The sequence below is a fragment of the Heterocephalus glaber genome, unplaced genomic scaffold, assembly GCF_053883595.1.
Source record: "Heterocephalus glaber isolate CG9 unplaced genomic scaffold, H.glaber_assembly_v1.0 deba00001561, whole genome shotgun sequence".
NCBI classification, from domain to species: Eukaryota; Metazoa; Chordata; class Mammalia; order Rodentia; family Bathyergidae; genus Heterocephalus; species Heterocephalus glaber.
Window position 1 is genome coordinate 2,517,109 of NW_028258349.1, and position 18,377 is coordinate 2,535,485.

The 18,377-nt window shown below is 49.0% G+C and overlaps 2 protein-coding genes across 14 annotated transcripts; one reads left to right on the forward strand and one right to left on the reverse strand.

Moving 5' to 3' along the window:
* The first annotated feature begins 7,432 nt into the window (after positions 1 to 7,432).
* B4galt3 (beta-1,4-galactosyltransferase 3) lies at positions 7,433 to 13,863 on the forward strand. Of its 9 annotated transcripts, none has more exons than XM_004858666.4 (8): positions 7,433 to 7,542; positions 8,305 to 8,483; positions 8,822 to 9,119; positions 9,666 to 9,901; positions 10,717 to 10,907; positions 11,035 to 11,157; positions 12,842 to 12,946; positions 13,080 to 13,863. In XM_004858666.4, the coding sequence occupies exons 3-8, from the start codon at positions 8,858 to 8,860 to the stop codon at positions 13,351 to 13,353; spliced, it is 1,191 nt and encodes a 396-aa protein (XP_004858723.1). In that variant the 5' UTR covers positions 7,433 to 7,542; positions 8,305 to 8,483; positions 8,822 to 8,857; the 3' UTR covers positions 13,354 to 13,863. The 9 variants fall into 9 exon arrangements, with proteins under 9 accessions (XP_004858723.1, XP_004858724.1, XP_021095270.1 ...); XM_004858667.4 differs by having other exon boundaries at positions 8,845 to 9,119; XM_021239611.2 differs by having other exon boundaries at positions 7,447 to 7,542; positions 8,409 to 8,483.
* A 78-nt stretch (positions 13,864 to 13,941) lies between these two features.
* Ppox (protoporphyrinogen oxidase) lies at positions 13,942 to 18,224 on the reverse strand. Of its 5 annotated transcripts, XM_004858669.4 has the most exons (13): positions 17,318 to 18,224; positions 17,135 to 17,229; positions 16,900 to 17,034; positions 16,639 to 16,754; positions 16,323 to 16,455; positions 15,900 to 16,044; positions 15,603 to 15,793; positions 15,075 to 15,135; positions 14,823 to 14,941; positions 14,635 to 14,745; positions 14,388 to 14,537; positions 14,213 to 14,255; positions 13,942 to 14,132 (listed from the first exon to the last, which is right to left on the reverse strand). In XM_004858669.4, the coding sequence occupies exons 1-13, from the start codon at positions 17,391 to 17,393 to the stop codon at positions 13,990 to 13,992; spliced, it is 1,518 nt and encodes a 505-aa protein (XP_004858726.1). In that variant the 5' UTR covers positions 17,394 to 18,224; the 3' UTR covers positions 13,942 to 13,989. The 5 variants fall into 5 exon arrangements, with proteins under 5 accessions (XP_004858726.1, XP_004858727.1, XP_004858728.1 ...); XM_004858670.4 differs by lacking the exon at positions 14,635 to 14,745; XM_004858671.4 differs by lacking the exons at positions 17,135 to 17,229; positions 17,318 to 18,224 and having other exon boundaries at positions 16,880 to 17,034.
* Between the last annotated feature and the right edge of the window lie 153 nt (positions 18,225 to 18,377).

Genomic DNA, 18,377 nt, shown 5'->3' on the forward strand with positions numbered 1-18,377 from the left:
GAGTGAAAGGGGGCAGAGAGAGTCAGAGCTCTTCAAAAAGAAACGATGGGGGGCCGGGGATCTAGCTCAATGGTTTCATCGCCTGCTGCACAAGCACAAGGACCCAAGTTTGATTCCTGGTACCAAAAAAAAAAAAAAAAAAGAAAGAAAGAAAGAAATGATGGGCGCCCAGTTCTCAATCCCAGGCAAAGCCTGACCCCTTTCTAGAGTGATCATTTCTGTACCACTCCTCCCAGGTTATGGGCTCCACCTAATATCCCAAACCCAGGAGTCCAAGAGGTCCTTACACGGGATACAGGGAGCACATACCTCCCAATAAGAGCCCAGGTGACCTCTGTCTCCCCCCTCCCGCCTACATACGCCATGGGCCTGAGCTAGGAGGGTGTGGATACACAAGCAGGAACAGAAACAGGAATAAAAGCAAGAGAGGCAACACTGAAACTGTTTAAGTATCTGATCTTAGAGATGAAAAGAGGGAACAAGGAGGCACTGGAAAAAGAAAAGGCAGTGGCTAGCTGATCAGGAAGTAAGCACCTCATCCCTAGCGAAGTTCAAGCAGAGTTTGGACAACTGTGAGATGCCAAGTGTTGTGCATGAGTATGTGTTTGAGGTGGGGAAGAAGACTAGAGCAAAAAAAAGAATTGGACCAATTTCTTTAAGTTCCTCCTGCCCCTGAGATTCTCTGCTTCTGTGGTTAGAACAGAGGAAATCTGGGCATTTGTCCAACCCTAATTTTTGTGGTGGAGGTGGGAGAGGCAGCTTTCTGGAGAATGCAGAGCAATGCACATTTACACTTCTACTCCATCTCTAGCTCCACTTATTTAATCTCCATACATTACTACAGTATTTTGTTTTCTAAAATACCACATTGACAGTAAGGGACCAAACCAGCCTCTCATTGGTCAGGGCTTGTGAGGAGCAAGGGGCAAGGAAGTGAAGTTCAATATATTTACATTTGATTGGCTAAGAAAATGCTTCTGAGCCAATTGAATGCTTTCCCCATTGACTGTTGCTGGGGAAAAGTTAAAATCCTTGACAGCAAGAGTAACCGGCAGCTGCAGGAAACCACCAGTTCTAAAAATGCTCGGAAAGAGTGGGGTGTGGGGAGGTGCAGGAGCAACAGTACTAAACAACTTCCCCAGACAGGACCTTATATGGGGATGGGCCCAGAGTACTTAAGTAGTCTTAGGAAGGAAAGGGAGGGGAGGAAGTAGATTTAGGCATCCTTCACAGCAACAGGCCCCACAAACCAATACAAACAGTGACACACATGTTACACACACATCCAGCTTCATAGACATACACTAGCACACTCTCCTGATAATGTAGATGCAACTAACCATTACAGAGCTGAAAATATTTTTTTTAAATGGCCTGAAAATAAGTCTGAATCAAAGGGCACACTATATTAATTGACTTAATCTCCCCCATTGAGAATGACTGCTTTTATGCCATTTATTTGTTCAATAAATAAACCATTGGCTTGTAAACTGTGGTCATCACGCTCTTGGAGCATTTGGAAAGGAGTTGGGAACTTTGAAGTCAAACTGAATCCAATCCTTGCTACTTACTCAAATGTAACAATGTGGATATAATCCACTTGTATTCTGCAAACTTTGCTTTCCTTACCTGTAAAATGAGTTTGCTACTACCTGCCTTATGGAGAGGTTGTCAAAATTTAAGAATATAACAATGTAAAAAAAAAAGAAAGAATATAACAATGTAAATGCTTAGCACTGCCTGTCATCTAGCACGTGGGCAATGTGTGCTGATTCTCTGTCCCTTGAATCTCTTCCTTTGCCTGACCTGCCTTTTAATCCTCACATGAAACCAAGGAACTGTCTAGATGAGAGCTAAGATGAGATTTTTATGGATTTTTTTTTTTAACTGCAGTGGTGATCTTTATTAGGAGGCTTCTGTGGGGCAGGGCTGAGAAGGCTGGGGTGGCCTAACCCACCCAGCTGCAGGCTTCTGCGACTTCTCAGAGCTGGGAGTGGGGTCCTGCAGGCCCAGAGGAATCAGTCCTGCTCAGGCTGGGTTGCCCGATTTTTTTTTTTTTTTTCCTGAGACAGAATCTCACTATGTAGCCCAGCCTGGCTTCAAACTCACATTCTTGCCTCAGCCTCTAGGGTACTGAGATTTCTTGTACCCACCACAGTGCCTAGTTTTTTGTAGAATTTGTGCTAAAAGTTCTGGTTACATTCAGAGGATGATAAAAGGGAATACATGGTCTCTATCCTCGGAGAGTTTATAATCTGTGACTGACATGGTCAGGTAGGACAAAGATTCCAGAGTGGCAGGTGCCATGAAAGAGGAGGAGCACTTGGAACAGAACACAAGGTCACAAAAGTGGTCCTGGAGGAGGTGTCTGCCTCCCCTTCTAGAAGTAAGCTGTAAGATGCAGGGACCCCATGGAGTCCCATAGGGTAGTGCAGGTATGGGGGAAGGATTTCTGTCTACCAGGTCAGCTCCAGAGCCCTATGTTATGAAAACTCAAAGTGAAGTGAAGGGAACTGATCAGAAACTGGAAGATGATAGGATAAGATAAGGAACAGAGTGGAGAGAGATCAGGACAAACTGTGTGGGCTGGGAGTAGGCGGGTAAGGGATGTGTTTGTTTGTCTGTGTTTTCAAGAGAAGGAAAATTTATTGGAGAATAGGAATGGGGAAAAGGATAGCTTCTGGGAGTCAGGAGGGGCCCCAAATGGGTTGCCCTGTTTGTTTTATTTTTGTTTTGTTTTTTTTGAAATAGAGTCTCTCTATGTAGTTCAGGCTGGCCTTGAACTCACTGTAGCCAGACTGGCCTCATATTTACGGCTATCTTTCTGCCTCAGCCTTGAGAGTGCTGGGATCACAGGCATGTGCCACCACGTCCAGCTTTCAGGGAGTATTTTTGGAGAGAAGCTACCATGTAGGTGGAAAATGTTAAGTGGTAGAGAGGACTTTAAAGACATTGGACAATACATTAAAATGTGATTCTGCTCGGTCTTCCTTCCCCTGCCTCCAATGTTTGCTTGGGAAACAAAGCATAGGTTAAATTATTTAATTAATTAATTAATTAATTTATTTATTTATTTTTTGGTACTGGGGATCGAACTTGAGACCTTACGCTTGCGAGGCAGGCGCTGGAACCACTGAGCTAAATCCCCGGCCCCAAATTATTTTAAATTAGCTGTAGTTACTAGACTGTGTTTCTTCTATTGTATTGTATGTCATGAATGGACTACTAGGGCCTCAGGATTTACTCAGAATATAAAAATACAGGATGTTGTGGTGGAAAGCAGCAGATTAGAATTTCAGTTTTCAGAACTGTGGCAATTATAAGCAATGAGTAAGTTCAGGGTGTAAGTATCCAGGGTGAAGTTTCTTGAAAACAGCTCAGGAAGATGTGTAGGGGTGTGGTCAGGAGATGGCAGATAGATAGCTGGGAATTTAGCTCAGTGGTGCCACTCCTGCCTTCCAAGCAAGTGCAAGGTCCTGAGTTCGATCCCTGGTGCCAAAAAGAAAAAAGAAAAAAAAATTATAAGGAGGTGGCAGGTAAAGAGGGAAGAAAGTGAAGATTAGGTCTGAAAGAGCAAAGTACCACAGTGGGACAGAGGCTCAGAGGGAGGGTCCTCTTGGAGAGACACATTTCAATGATCTGTAGATGTCAGTTTTTACTCCAAAAGCTTTTTTAAGCTTTTTTTTTTTAAAAAAAAAAAAACAAACACCAGGGCTTTGGGCTGGGAATGTAGCTCAGAGACCTAGCAGTTGCCTGGCATGTGGAAGGCCCTGGGTGAAATCACCAGCACTGCAAAAAAACTAAAACCAAACCAAAACAAAACCCAGGGCTCTTCTGGTCATGGCAGCATATGCCTGTAATCCCAGCTACAAGGGAGACTGAGGCAGAAGGATCACACATTTGAGGCCAGCCTGGGCAAGTTAGTGAGTGAGACCCTCTCTCAAAAATCAAAAAGGCTGGTAGTATAACTCAGTGGTAGAGTAGTTGTCTAACATGTGTGAAGCCTTGGGTTCAATCCCTAGTACCACAACAATAACAAAACAAAAGCCAAACAGCAATTTAAAAAGGGGCTTTTATTTGATTAGTTTGTGTCCAAAATTCAGATGTATTGAATATTGGCTGGTTGCTAGCACTTTCCCATAGTTCCCACTGTTATCACAAAACATCCTAACAATGGGTTCAATTTACCAGTGAAACTCAGAGAATGTATTGGTCACCCACACAGCCAGTGGATTTCAAAGCTGCTATAAAGTTTTCTACTCTGCAACTAGGTGAGTCAACCAGTGCCAAGTCCTGCCTGTCTCCTGAAAGTTCTCAGAGTTACCTTCTTCCCTCTCATCCTACTGATGGTACCTTATTTTGCAAGAATTTCATCTACTCTGGAGTTGTTTTTGTTTTTTTCGGTACTGGGGATCGAACTCTGGACCTTGCGCTTGCAAGGCAGGAAGCAGAACCACTGAGCTAAATCCCTGGCCCTTAGGGGTTGTTTTTTTTTTTTAAACAACACAAGAAAATGGTTATGACCATGTTCAGAGAGAACAGTAAAACATAAAAACTGTAAATACAGCATGATGAAATTACATTCAAATGATTATGCAGATCAGGGAAAAAAAAAAAAAGACTGCAAGGAAATGGTCACAAATAGTGACCAAATAGTCACAGTAGTTTTGCTTGTCTTCATATCATAATTTCCTTCCTATTTTTCTCCCTTTACCAAATAGTCAATCAACACACACACACTTCTTTTATAACAAAGAAGAGACATCATGTAAAAAAAACCCCAATATATTCATGGTTAAAATATTTGGAAGGGGCCAGGGATTTAGCTCAGTGGTTCCGGCGCCTGCCTCGCAAGTGCAAGGTCCCAAGTTCAATCCCTGGTACAAAAAAAAAAAAAAACCAACTTAAAACTGGCCTGAGGATTTAGGTCAGTGGCTCCGGTGCCTGCCTCATAAGCACAAGGTCCTGAGTTCGATCCCCGGTACCAAAAAAAGAAAATATTTGGAAATGTGCTGCCTCCTCTTCAACTTCCTGTCCTTCCAATCCCTCCAAAGATGAAGTTTTCAGGTCTTGGCAACCATAACCAAGAAACAAGGAAGGAGTTTGGGATCAATTGTTCCTTCCACAGGTGGCCAGCTCCTCCTCCCCTCCACCAGTGCCTTGACCCAGAGTCCTTACATGGCCCTGGGAGGTTGCCTCCCAGACTAGAGATGACACCTGTCATGCCAGGTGAGGAGCTGTCTCAGGAATTTTTGTCATAAATTCTAAATAGCCTTCTTGCCTCTGATCTTTACTACTTCAATAATTCTCCACATTCACCAAACTTCTGACCATACTGCTCTCTGTTTAGAATATTTCAATGCCTTCTTTTTGCCCTTGGGATAAAACCCATTTCCCCCTCAGTACTGAACCCAGGGCCTTGTTGATCTACCACTCTGCTATAACCCTAGCTCCAACCTGTTTAAAATGGTGAGTCTTTCATTATCTTGCTCATCTCCAGGCTCATATCTCAGCATTCCCTTCATGCTATTGTCCAGCCTTACTGATCTGATTTTAATTTCCCAAATGCCCTAATTTCTTCCTCATTTTCAGATTTTTGCACTTAGGGTTTTCTCTGCCTGGAACACAGATAATTTTCAGAAATAGGTAAAAAGTATGACTCACATCCTGCTAAAGAAAAAACTAGTCTGACAGTTGTTAAGACAGTGACAGCTGGTGGAACATGCCTGTAATTCCAGCACTGGGGAAGCTGAGGCAGGAGGATCAGGCTAGCCTACATAGTGAATTCAAGGCCAGTCTGAACCACATAGTGAGACCCTGTCTCAAAACAAACAAAGAAACACACACCACACACACACACACACACTAAAGAAAGAAAACACCAAAGATAACTTTATTTAGGACTATGGTGAGAGGTAAAAGGATTATTCCAATAAGGGAAGCAGGGGGTGGGGGATGGATATCAAATCCTATGCCAGGGGTGGTAGCACACACCTGTACTGCCAGCACGTGGCTTGGGAGGCTGAAGCAGGAGGATTGCTGTGAATTCGGGGCCAACCTGGGCTATATAGTGAGTTCAAAGCCAACCTGAACTGCAACAAACAAACAAACAAACAAACAAACAGAAAACCTAATACAACAAGGGCAAGGGGGAATTTATAGGTAGAATAAGGGTGTCAGTACATGGAAGGAAAATTACATCAAGGAAAGGGAAATTTCTAGTAAACTTACTTAAGGAGGTTCTTCCTGAAGACAGGTGAGGGTGATAGGTATCAAGTATGTGTGTGTGTGGGGGGGGGGCAGGCTCACTTATCTGGTTTGGGAGGATTCTTGCTAAAACTGGCTAGGCAGGCCCAAGATACATCCCAAGGATAAGAGCTAATTAAAAAGAGGACTCAGAGGAGCCTGTCCAAAGTTTTAAAAGACAATCTCCTTCAATATCCACATAAAATGAACACATGTATTATAACTGGTACAGGAGAAAATCTAGAGAACAGACATATTTACAGATCAGGTTTACAACACTGAATTAAGAAAACGGAGGTAAAACCTGCTTCTTTTGCACAAGTGGGGAGTAGGAGGTTAATTGAACCTCTACTAGACATGAGAATTTGCATGGGGATCATTAACCTATCCTCAGTTGTAAAATAACTCCCACGAAAACAGAAAACAGAATCTATAAAGCAGGATGTGCTATAGATAAATCCTTTGGGTTTCCCATTAGCCAGCACTATTTTTGGAAAGCCTTACCGGAATCCCTACGTGTGAATGTGGCATCAATTCTGTGTTATCGTATTTATCACACTATTGTTTACATCCCTTCTTCCCCACACACACAGAGACCAGAAGCTTTCTGAGGTAGACACAATGAGTAATTCAAGTCTCTTATTGTTTCCCCACCCTGCCCATTTGCTTCTGAGAAACACAATATACTAAGGGTGAGTACATAAACATATTTCTCGGAAATGTGGCCTTCATTTTACTCTAATACCTAGGGAAACACATTTTAACATTAAAGCAGATGCTGCTTTTCCCTCCACACTCAATGTTTCATTATTTTATTAACCGTTTCTATTTCAAGGTCTGCCGGATACCATGGAGATACAAAAATGCGCCAGAGCAGTCTGCAACGATGTAGCCTCAGCGAGAAACAATTTTGATACGAAGTAGCACTAAGCTGCAGGGGGCGCCATTAACACAGTGGAGAAGGACTCAGCCTGCCCCTGATGATGGTGAAGTCGTCGGATGTACCAGAAACTGTTCCCTCGGCCCCGTGGAAAACGAAAGGCGTGAGCTGCTGCCTCTACAAATTTAAGGGATGAGAAATGGAGTCTCGTTAGGACACTGCGGGTGGGAAGACTCCTGCACCCACTCGGATCCACCGCCTGCACCGCGACCCAGCAGGGCACTCCGGGATGTGCGCGCCCGGCGGCCCCGCCCTGTGACGCGAGGCCCCGCCCCGCGGCGCCCGCTTCCAAGATGGCGGCAACGAAGCATGCCCGGCTGTAGGGGTGGCGGTGACGCCGGGAAGCTGGAGGCCAGGTACGTAAGCTGGGGACCGTGGAGAGAAAGAGAGAGGGCTCGCAGAAAGGTTTGGACGGTCTGGAGAGTGCGTGTTGGGTCAAGGCTGGAGAGAAGCTTGAGCAGGGCCGGACTTCATGGGGGAATGTGGTCGGGGGCCGGTTGGCCTCACGTAGCACCGGAGGGCCGAAGCGAAAGGAGACTGGGATGAGATGGGCGTGCTCGGAAAGAACCGGATTCTAACCCCTGGCCGAGCGCTGACCACGCCTCTCCAGGTGAGCCCGCCCGGGTACCCCGGCCGTCTCTGCCCCAGCCCTTCTCTCCATCAGTGACCCTTCATCAGCCAGAAGGGAAAGGTGGAAAAGGTAGAGGACGCCACCCCCACCCTGCTCCCCGCCGCTCCCCGGTGCACACACTCCCTGCACCTGCGGAGCTAGAGCCCCGGCACGTGAAGAACGCAAGGAGCCTTTTTCCTACTTCCCTGGGTGCTCCCGAGGCCACTCCATGGTCCTGTCAAGACCGTGTCGCTCCTTGAACGGGTTTTCGGTGTGGAGGAAGCAATATCTCCAGTAGTTGCCATGTCCCCACTCCCCACACAAATCCGTCCTGGTGGGGTGGGAGCAAGAGATTGAGTACAAACCTGACAGTGTCTATACGATCACTCCAGGGAGCCTGGGAGAAAGGCCAGTGACCTGGCATCTGCTGCTCCTCTTCTTTCCAACCAGTTTTCCTCACTTCCCTGGGAAACCGGCTTCACCCTGCTCTTGATCTATGCCCATGCAGGTGGCTGGTTATCCTTGACCGCTTCTGTTCCAGCTGGTCCCAGATTCGCTGGTGGAGAGCTGGATGGAGCCTTTTTTTGTCCTCTGTGGCATTTCCAATTTTAGATAATGCCTCACATCTCTGCACCCCCGGGACCCCCTGTAGCCCCCATGATTGGGAAGAAGACAGCTTGAATCTGGGTGAGTCTCTTTTCCTCTAAAATTGGAGGGGGGAGTGCTCTCCAGAGACTTCTGACAGGGACATGGGACTTGAATGATGTAAGCATCCTTGGGGGAGGGGACTGAAAGTAGATGATGGGAGTGGTTGGGGGAGCGTGAAACTTTGGCTGGAAGTTACAGGTGGTTACTTACAGAATGTGGTGCTTACATTCTGTTTCTTTTCCTTGCGTGATTGTACACCTGTGTGCTCCTTGCTGTGACTTTGTTCTATACCTGTTTTTCCTCTTTGCCCCCGGCACCACCTTCACCCCTATCCACTTGTCTTCGTGCTGGTTTGCTCTTTTCCTGCCTGCTCCCAGCACTCCCCTCTCTCCCTCCCCAGACCTCACCTCAGGATGTTGCGGAGGCTGCTGGAGCGGCCCTGTACGCTGGCCCTGCTTGTGGGCTCCCAGCTGGCCGTCATGATGTACCTGTCACTAGGGGGATTCCGAAGCCTTAGTGCTCTATTTGGCCGGGATCAGGGGCCAACATTTGACTATTCTCACCCCCGAGATGTCTACAGTAACCTCAGCCACCTGCCCGGGGCCCCTGTAGCCCCAGGGGGTCCTCCAGGTCCTCAAGGTCTGCCCTACTGTCCAGAAAGATCTCCTCTCTTAGGTGAGTGCAAAAGGAAGAAGTCCAAGGAAAGGACAAGGTGTGGGGTGAGAAGCCTTGGGCAGGCATGGAGTGGCAGGAATGGGGCTTAGGAGATGCAGGTACTCTGAAGGTGAGCTGAGGTGGAGATAGAGGGGCCTCTGAATTCGAAGTTTAGACCAGGCTCTCCGTGTTGAGCCACAACTTTCCATTGTCTGCCCATTTATGAGCTCTTTCTGCCCCAGGCAAGGAATTATTTCTGCAGTAGATGAGCCCTGGTTTAATTAGTTGGTAGCCTTGTTCTTTTCCACCCCCATCTGCAGCTTTAAATCCTATGGAGCAAAACAAAGTTATGGAACCCTAAAAGAAGGCAAGCTAGGTAGGAACTTGTACCTTCCAGGCTTTTTATGGCAATAGGGGGAAACCCAAGGCTTATGAGATTTCTGAGAGAGGTCTGGGGGAAACTGGGCCCAGAACCAAACTGCTGGAGCCAGAGCTGTTCCCAAGCCCTGGTGCTCATTCTTTCCTCCTTGCCCCTCTAACTCTTGAACTTACATTCCCTCCCAATAGTGGGTCCTGTGTCGGTGTCCTTTAGCCCAGTGCCATCATTAGCAGAGATTGTGGAGCGGAATCCCCGGGTAGAGCCTGGGGGCCGGTACCGCCCTTCAGGCTGTGAGCCCCGCTCCCGAACAGCCATCATTGTGCCCCATCGTGCCCGGGAGCACCACCTGCGCCTGCTGCTCTATCACTTGCACCCCTTCCTGCAGCGCCAGCAACTTGCTTATGGCATCTATGTCATCCACCAGGTACCTGCTACCTACCCTCTCTGTCGTTTGTGTAAGGAGGCCTCAAATAAATGCCATTCTCCTCTCATCTAATGGGTCCCAGAGAAGCACCTGGCCTTGTTCTTCTGAACTTGTTAGTCCAGTACTTCTCATTATTCTGTGTAGGGTACTCCTTCTGTCCTATATTACTCCTTGATTTTTCCTTTTTTAAATGGCTTATGCATATTTGAATTGGGAAGATGGAAGCTATTCTAGTTCTGCAATTTGTGACATGCATGACTTTGAGCAACATACTTAAGACTCTTAAAATGAGACAAACAAGCCAGGCATGGTGGTGCATGCCTATAATCCCAGCTCTCAGGAAGCTAAGGCAGGAGAATCTCAGTGAGTTCAAGGTCAGCCTGGGCTACATAGTGAGACTGTCTCAAAAAAACAAAAAGAGAGACAAACAGCAGTAGATGATTAATATGCTCACCTGTTCCACACAGTTGTTATCTGGATGAAATGCTAAACTGCACCTTAATATCAGGCACATACTGCTATGCAAAGATTTAAAAAAAAATTGGGCTGGGGATTTAGCTCAGTGGCACTGCCCCTGCCTCTCAAGGGCAAGGTCCTGAGTTCAATCCCTGGTACTGCAAACAAACAAACAAACAGCAAACAACAACAAAATTTTTTTTAAATTATTGAATGATTAAGTGAAAAAGATAATTTATCTTTCCCTTCATTCTCCTACCCTACCTCCTACTTAGCTTTCCTTCTTAACCCTTTTGTACTTCATCCTGCTCTTCTTTATGCTACCTATCACATAACCTAGTCCTCCCATTATCTTCCAGGCTGGCAATGGGACATTTAACAGGGCAAAGCTGTTAAATGTTGGGGTGCGGGAGGCCCTGCGTGATGAAGAGTGGGACTGCCTGTTCTTACATGATGTGGACCTCCTGCCAGAAAATGACCACAATCTCTATGTGTGTGACCCCCGGGGACCCCGCCACGTTGCTGTTGCCATGAACAAGTTTGGATACAGGTAGAGGGCATGGAAGGGTGCTGGGCAGCAGGGAGATTAACCATCTTGTGGAAGGACAGCTGAGGGAATTGTGGGTTGGGATGTCTCTCCAAAAGACCTGTGGGATACGAGGATCTCTCTCTCCTAGCCTCCCATATCCCCAGTACTTCGGAGGGGTCTCAGCGCTCACTCCTGACCAGTACCTGAAGATGAATGGCTTCCCCAATGAATATTGGGGCTGGGGTGGTGAGGATGACGACATTGCTACCAGGTTAGACTTCCTGCCACCACCTCCCTCCCCATCCTAGCCTTTAAGACCACCCCTGGCATAGCCTTCCAATGCTAACCTTTGGTTCTCTGGTCCTGTACTGAGTCTACCCAAGTCAGCCTTTGCATGCTGCTTCCCATTCTGTTATCTTTGTTTTCTATGTGTGGTTAATTATATTCCTAGGAGAGCAGATAAGAGCAATAGGAAATACTGTCACGGGATTCCAGAGCTGGAAAGGGGCCTGCAGACAGTTTAGTTCTGCCTTCTTCTGGGCTTTCATCCAGACCACTTCCTATGGAGATGGGGGAGAGGGGTTCTGCTCCATGGGGCCTAGAATCACTTAGGGAAGGAAAAATGGCTGTGTCACTTGGCATGATGCCAATTCATTTTTTAGCAGCATGTGAAACATTCTGACCTCCAGCCTCAGCTGACCCAGTTTAATGTCTGGTGTGAATATTTGGGTTTGGTATGCTGGACCCATTCTTCTCCTCCCCCTTGTGTCCTCTGGGGTGACATTTACATGAATTCTCATCCTGTATGTGTGTGCAAAGCACCCAGCAAATTCAAAATGTATTCTTTTAGTTCTTTCCCAGGCCAACTCCACTTCTTGCTTCTGTGAGAATTGAGATTTGATTACCCATTTCTACCCCTTTCATAACACATAGAGGCAGGAGGACAGCAGTGGGGATAGTTTAGCTACTACTCTAAATAAGAATTGCTGGGCCAGGGCCAGGTGTAGTGGTGCATACCTGTAATCTCAGCTGAAATCTCAGCTGGGAGGCTGAAACAGGAGGATTGCTACAAGTTTGAGGCCAGCCTGGGTTATGTAGTGAGTTCAAGGCCAGCCTGGACTACATAGTGAGACCTTGTCTCAAACAAACAAACAAAAAAGGATAAGAAAGGCCTAGGGATTTGGCTCAGTGGTGCCGACACCTGTCTTGCAAGCACAAGGTCCTGAGTTTGATCCCTGGTACCAGAAAAAAAAAAAGGAGCTAAGAATTGCTGGTCTAGGGGTGTAGCTTAGTGGTAGAGCATGCACTGGTGTGTGCACGTGCACACACACACACACACACACACACACACACACGGCTGAGTTTGGGTTTATAATGTTTTGTACAATTTTGGCAAAATGGCCTTTCTCCTTGTCCTTCCCAGACTGCAAGGGCAGCTCCTGGGGCCCATTTAAGAAGCGAAGGTAGGCGGTACAAACCCACCTTTGCTAACTGCTTAAAGGCCCCAGGTGCCACCTGGCACTGGGCCCTGTGGATTTGGATACATCCAGCTTTTACATTCTCTTCACCCTTTTCCTTCTTTCTGTTTGACTTTCTCTCACCTTTTTGAACTTTGCATTTTTTCTACCTAACTAGTAATATTTGCCCTTTGTGCCTAAGGCTGTAGCTCAGTGGTAGAGCACTTACTTACCTAGCATATGTGAGAACCTGGGTTCTATCCTCAGTGCTGGAAAAAAATTTGTCCTTTTGTTTACAGAAACAGTGCAACCCCTGCCTTGCTGGCCTTTATTCTTTTTTTTTTTGGTACCGGGGATCAAACTCAGGTCCTTGTGCTTGCACAGCAGGCGGCAAAACCACTGAGCTAAATCCCTGGCCCTACTGGCCTTTATTCTTATTCACTGTCAGCAGCTTTGCACCACTCTGCATTCTCCAAGATCCTCTCACTTTTCCCATAGGGTGCGCCTGGCTGGGATGAAGATCTCTCGGCCCCCCACATCTGTGGGGCACTATAAGATGGTAAAGCACCGAGGAGATAAGGGCAACGAGGAAAATCCCCACAGGTAGGAAGGGAGAACTGCTTGGAAATTGTTACTGGATTCTCAGGGCTCTGTATCCCCAGCCAGGAAACTCCCAAGGGTCCCTAGATTCCTCACTGTTCCTTCTGCATCTTAGTGTCCAACTTTTCACCCTCAGATTTGACCTCCTGGTCCGTACCCAGAATTCCTGGACACAAGATGGGATGAACTCACTGACATACCGATTGCTGGCTCGAGAGCTGGGTCCTCTCTATACCAACGTCACAGCAGACATTGGGACTGACCCTCGGGGTCCCCGGGCTCCCTCTGGTCTCCGTTACCCACCTGGTTCTTCCCAGGCCTTCCGTCAAGAGATGCTGCAGCGCCGGCCCCCAGCTAGGCCTGGCCCTCTGCCTACTGCCAACCACACAGCCCACCTTGGTTCACACTGACCCCTTCTTGCCCACCTTACTCATGAAACTGAATCAGAGGGTTGTATTCTTCCCACCCTCAGCTCCTCATGCTCTTAGAGGGATGTGGGGGAACTGAACTTCAGTACTATGCTGGGGGTTAGGGGCCTCGCTGCACTGTTGGGCTGGAGCTGGGCTCCTCTAGACCTGGGGGATCACTCTTTCTAGGGTCACCTGCCAGGCTTTATGAATGTGAATCTTTGATGTCATGACTTTACGTGACGACTCCTGGGAGTCCCCTACCCCTGGGGTAGGAGCAGGGCTGGACCCCAAGCCCCTTCCTCTTCCATGGAGATCACTCTCTTCCAAGAGTAATCTGGCTTCTCCTGGGACCTCTGTGAATATTTATTCTATTTATGGTTCCTGGGAAGCTGTTTGGTGAAGGAAACCTTTCCCTGGTACTTTCTGCCAGTGCTGGAGAGCTCCCTTTTCTGGCCCAGGCTCACGGGCTGGGATTTTGATATATTTTCTAATAAAGGACTTTGTCTCGTCTTTGCTCCTGCTTTCTGTATCTTAGGCACACTTTACCTCTCCTTGTCTTTCTCTACCACAGATGACAGAATAGCTAGATCAGGTTAAGCGCCAGCAACTTTTATTTTCATGAGTGGGAGCTGGGGATTAGCTGTTACGTTCTGTGCCCAGGATACGGACTGCTGCCTGGCGCCCACTCTCTATACAGTCATTGACAGCAACCCCATCATAGGAGGCTCCAGCCAGAGTCAGGGGCAACCTCTGAGCAGCCAGAAACTGCATAGCCGACTCTGGAAGGAAAGGATGAAAGGAATGTTGCTGGGATCTCAATTTCTCGGCCCTCCTCAACCCAGCTGCTTTACAAGCTTACCCATTTTTTGCCAGTGACCTAATGTGTACTGGGGGATGCAGTTCTGGGGAGAGAGGAGAGGAGGCAAAAGTTTACTGTTGATTTTCCAAGTTATGGCTGACATATAAGGACAAATGTATCAATCCCTGCCTTCAAGGCAGACAATGGGGAGCTGATGGGTTTGGCCCCAACTCACCTTGTGTAGATGGACCAAGCAGTGACTTGGCTGTTCCTTCAGTCCTAATTGTGTGGCAACTGCTTCCTGTGCCTGCTGTAGGAACAGCTCCTGAGACAAGGCACAGCCACTAGCTTCCAGTGTGTGTAACCAGGAACCTCCCATCATCACCTGGGGAGAGAATACAGCACTGTCCAGCCTGGCCTTGCCTATGCTGGAACACAGGAGCCCTTTGGAAACCCCACTAAACAAAGCTGTCCCCTCTCACAGTCACTCTGAGGCCAGGGGAGCTCCCATCCTGCTCAGGGAAAGCAACTGAGTCATATACAATTCCCAGAACAACTGGGTCTTCGGAGGATGGCACTAAATGTCCAAATCCCTGAAGAGGAAGAAACCAATGGGTTAGGGGAAGGACTCCAGCTCAGCCCATATCTCCCCTTCCCCTTTTTGTCACACCTGGACAGGCAGATTAGCTCCTTGGTACTGCAGGTTCACCACAGCTACAGACACAGCAGTGATGGTACTCAGGACATGAGCCAGAGGTGCAGCATCAGCAGGGAGCAGCTTGCTGAGCTCTGGAGATCATGCAGAGGCCCGATTCAGGAAGCATTCATACCACAGTTACACCAGCTTTGGGATTAGGCTCCCATAGAGCTGACTGGTTTAGGAGCTGGGTGTGGTCTGAAGGACAGGGGGCTGCCCCATTACCTGAAGCTGGAATGGCACTAATAACATGGTCAGCCTCCAGACTGCTGTCCCCTAGACAGACCTGAGAGGATAAAAACATTTGAGAGACACTGATAATGAATTTCATGGGTAGGGTAAGACTTCTACTGCCTCACTTTTAAGTTTCCCAGGCACTCAAGTGGCAGGAAAGGCTGGGTGCTGACCCAGGATGAAGACACTGAATGACTCATCCTCACAAAGATTGCTCTTCTACATGCTCTGGGAAGTGGACCAGATGCCAGAGTGGCCACTCTGAAGTGTTCAGTGACACTAGATTGTCCTTTCTCCGTCCCTGGGCCACACAAGCACCACTTCTATCCACGGACTTGCATCAAAGGAGTCTGAGGAAGGTCCACAAAAAGGCCTAGGACTCTGGGGTACCCTCAGTCTAAATAGCTTCTAAGGCAAGCAATGAGTAACTCCAGTTCTATCAACCCTGGCCTAGTTGAACCTCTTAGACAAAGATAAAAACACTGACACAGGTTTATTATATCCAGAGGGTTCCCCTACCTTCCAGTGCCCTTCTGCCTGAAGGCTGAGCCCATAGACTGGCTGGTCTCTGAGAACATGGACCCCACTACTAGTCAGGTGGCTTTCAAAGGCCTGGGGCAACATCTCCAGTCCTCCACGGAGTGACCACTGGCTCCAGCGCTCAGCCCTAGCCTGGCGAATAAGTGCCGAGTCTGGCTGTGGCTTCTGCCCTGCAGCAGAAGCAGCAAAAAAGAATGATCAAACTAGCACCTCTTGTGCCCATCTCTCACTTGGCAGTCCTTAATATCTTCACCCTTTGAACCAATCTCCCCTCACCTGCCCCCAGCAGCAGCCCCAGGATTACAGAACGATGGCTCTGTTCAGCTTGGAAGAGACTGGGAAAGCAGGACCTGATGCTGAGCTCATGGCTGTTACCTGCAAACACTCCACGGCAGAGACTGTCCATGGCTAGAGATGCCACCTTAAGGATAAGACTGGGAATGAGAGGCCAAGGAATAAGCTGTGCTGACTGGTTTCCACCACCCCTGCTTGGTGGGGAATGGGGTGGGGAGAGGGTGAGGTGGGCGGCAGTCCTACTGCAACAGAAGGATGGGAAGGAAGCGAAGGCATTCACCCCCAACATTGAGTTTTGGAGATTACCGGGTATAAAGAGAAGAGGGCATCCCTAAGTGATACAAAAGAGCCCCTCTGCAGCTGGTTTAGGAGGGGGAGAGGCTTGAGGCCTCTGAGCAGTGTCACCTCAGGTCCAAGGCGGCGCTGGGTAAAACTGTGCACAGTTTCATCAGGTTCTTTCCCCCGGGGTTTGGTCAAGTCCCTCAGTCCAGCCCAAAACAGAGGTTTGGAGAAGGGGGGTGAAGGGCGAAGTAGCCCCCTGCATGGAAGAAGTTACAGTGAAGAGGGAGCACCTGATTTACCCACCTTCTCAGCTCCAGGGGGTCATTTCCATTCATTTGGTCCCCTTTTGCTGAAAGAGCTGACAGGGGATAACTAACTGGTAGGGAGGTGAGGATGGGGCCAAGTGGAAGGATGTGCAGTAAGGGAGAGTTGGAGTTACCTGAGGCCAGTGGGGAGAGGATGCAGCGCACCACCCACATATAGGAACCTGTTCTGGGCAGCCGGATGGTCTCCCCGGACAGGCAACACTTCTGAGTCCAAGCCAAGCTCAGAAACCTGCTCTCCACTCCCCCCCGCCCCCCAGAGAGAGCAGAAATTAAGGAAAAGTCTGACCCACCAAGTTTACTTCTTCCCCTCAGCTCTAACCCCTTAGTGAAAGCTCCCTCCACCATCTCTCTTACACATTCCATCAGCCTCTCACCAGGAGCAAGGTCTGAGCTCCCAGCACTCCCGCTGGCCGAATTCCCCGAGGTCCAAGTTCAAAGATTGCACCATCCGGCCCTCGAATCGAACGGATCCAGCCTCCCAGACGCTTGCTGCCCTCCACCAGGACCACCTGGCAACAAGTGGGGGATACTGTAGCACCATCTGCAGTTGGGGTTGGGGATGAGCCAGGACGCATCTAACTTTGGCTCTGGCGTAGGTGGGGTACTCACCTTTGGGGGGCAGGGGGCTCGGCTCAGATAGTAACTGGCGGCCAAGCCGCTGATGCCTCCGCCCAGCACGACCACGGTACGACCCATCGGGAAGCCTGGGGAAAGCGGGAGATCCTGACAGACCTAGAGGCGCCCTGCGCTCCAGAGGCCTCGCGGTTCCGCGTTCCACCCTAGGCCACTTACTGATTAATGGAAAGTCACCGCACGCGAGTGAATGGGCGGGTGGAACAGCAGTCTTCGCCCAGGGCCCAGAACTCATCCACCAGATAGCGAGAAGCAAGAGAAAATGAGGGACAGAGGAGGTAGAAGTGCTAAGACCTCCCTCGGCCGATCCCCGCTGAGTTCAGATAACGTCACACCCACGTTATCTGCTCTCTCAGGCCTCTGCCGGCGGGCTGGAAAACTGAGTTTTGAGGGGCTCTGCTTCCCGCTTCTCACCCAGCTAATTAAGTACAGTACTTCGAGAAGGCTACCCCCGCCCCCAACCTTTTCGGTCCCTCCGAGTCTCCGTCTACTCTATTTGGCGGCGCGTGTCCGAGTTTCTCTTCTCTGGTTCTGGATTGGTTGAGTCCTCGAAGGCCCCGCTCACATTCGCCAATGAGAGCACTGAACTGGCATTGACGCCATGAGGCGGAGTGAAGGCTGCTGTAGGAGTCTGATCAGTGCGACTGGAGGTTAACTAGTTCGGTGCTGAGTCGGAGAGAGTTGCTGCATCCAGCACCGCCCTCCTCAGGGGCTAGACGGCAAGAGGCGAGTCCGGGAGTTAGCATTCCCCAGCTCAAGCTTCCCAGGCCCAGCTAGGGTGAGAACCCTGGAGGGAGGGCCCCGTGAGCTTTGGTGTTAGGAAAGGTAGATAGGGACACTGGGGGCCAGTCCGCGGGGAGGCGGCTCCATAAACAGCTCCTTGATGTTAGCAACAGGGCAGGCCTACGGGAGGTAGGGCCGCCCGGCAACGTAGCCAGTGTTTGTCAACAGGGGTTTCGGGTGCATCGCCCTCGAGGGGCAGCCCCCAAATTCGGCAGAACCTATAGCCCAGTGCCTGCGCTCTAGTTTCAGGCCTCCCGCAAGAGTTGCCTTCCTTCTCCCAATACTAAATCCTCACTGCTTGGAACACAGGTCCGTCCCACTCCACTCCTGACCCTTCCCTCCTAGCCCTGAGAGCGCCCCCACCTGCTCAGAGGTGGAACTGGGTCCCAGAAGACTCCCTTTAAACTGTTTTGTTATCTGCCCCCAAGCATAAGCA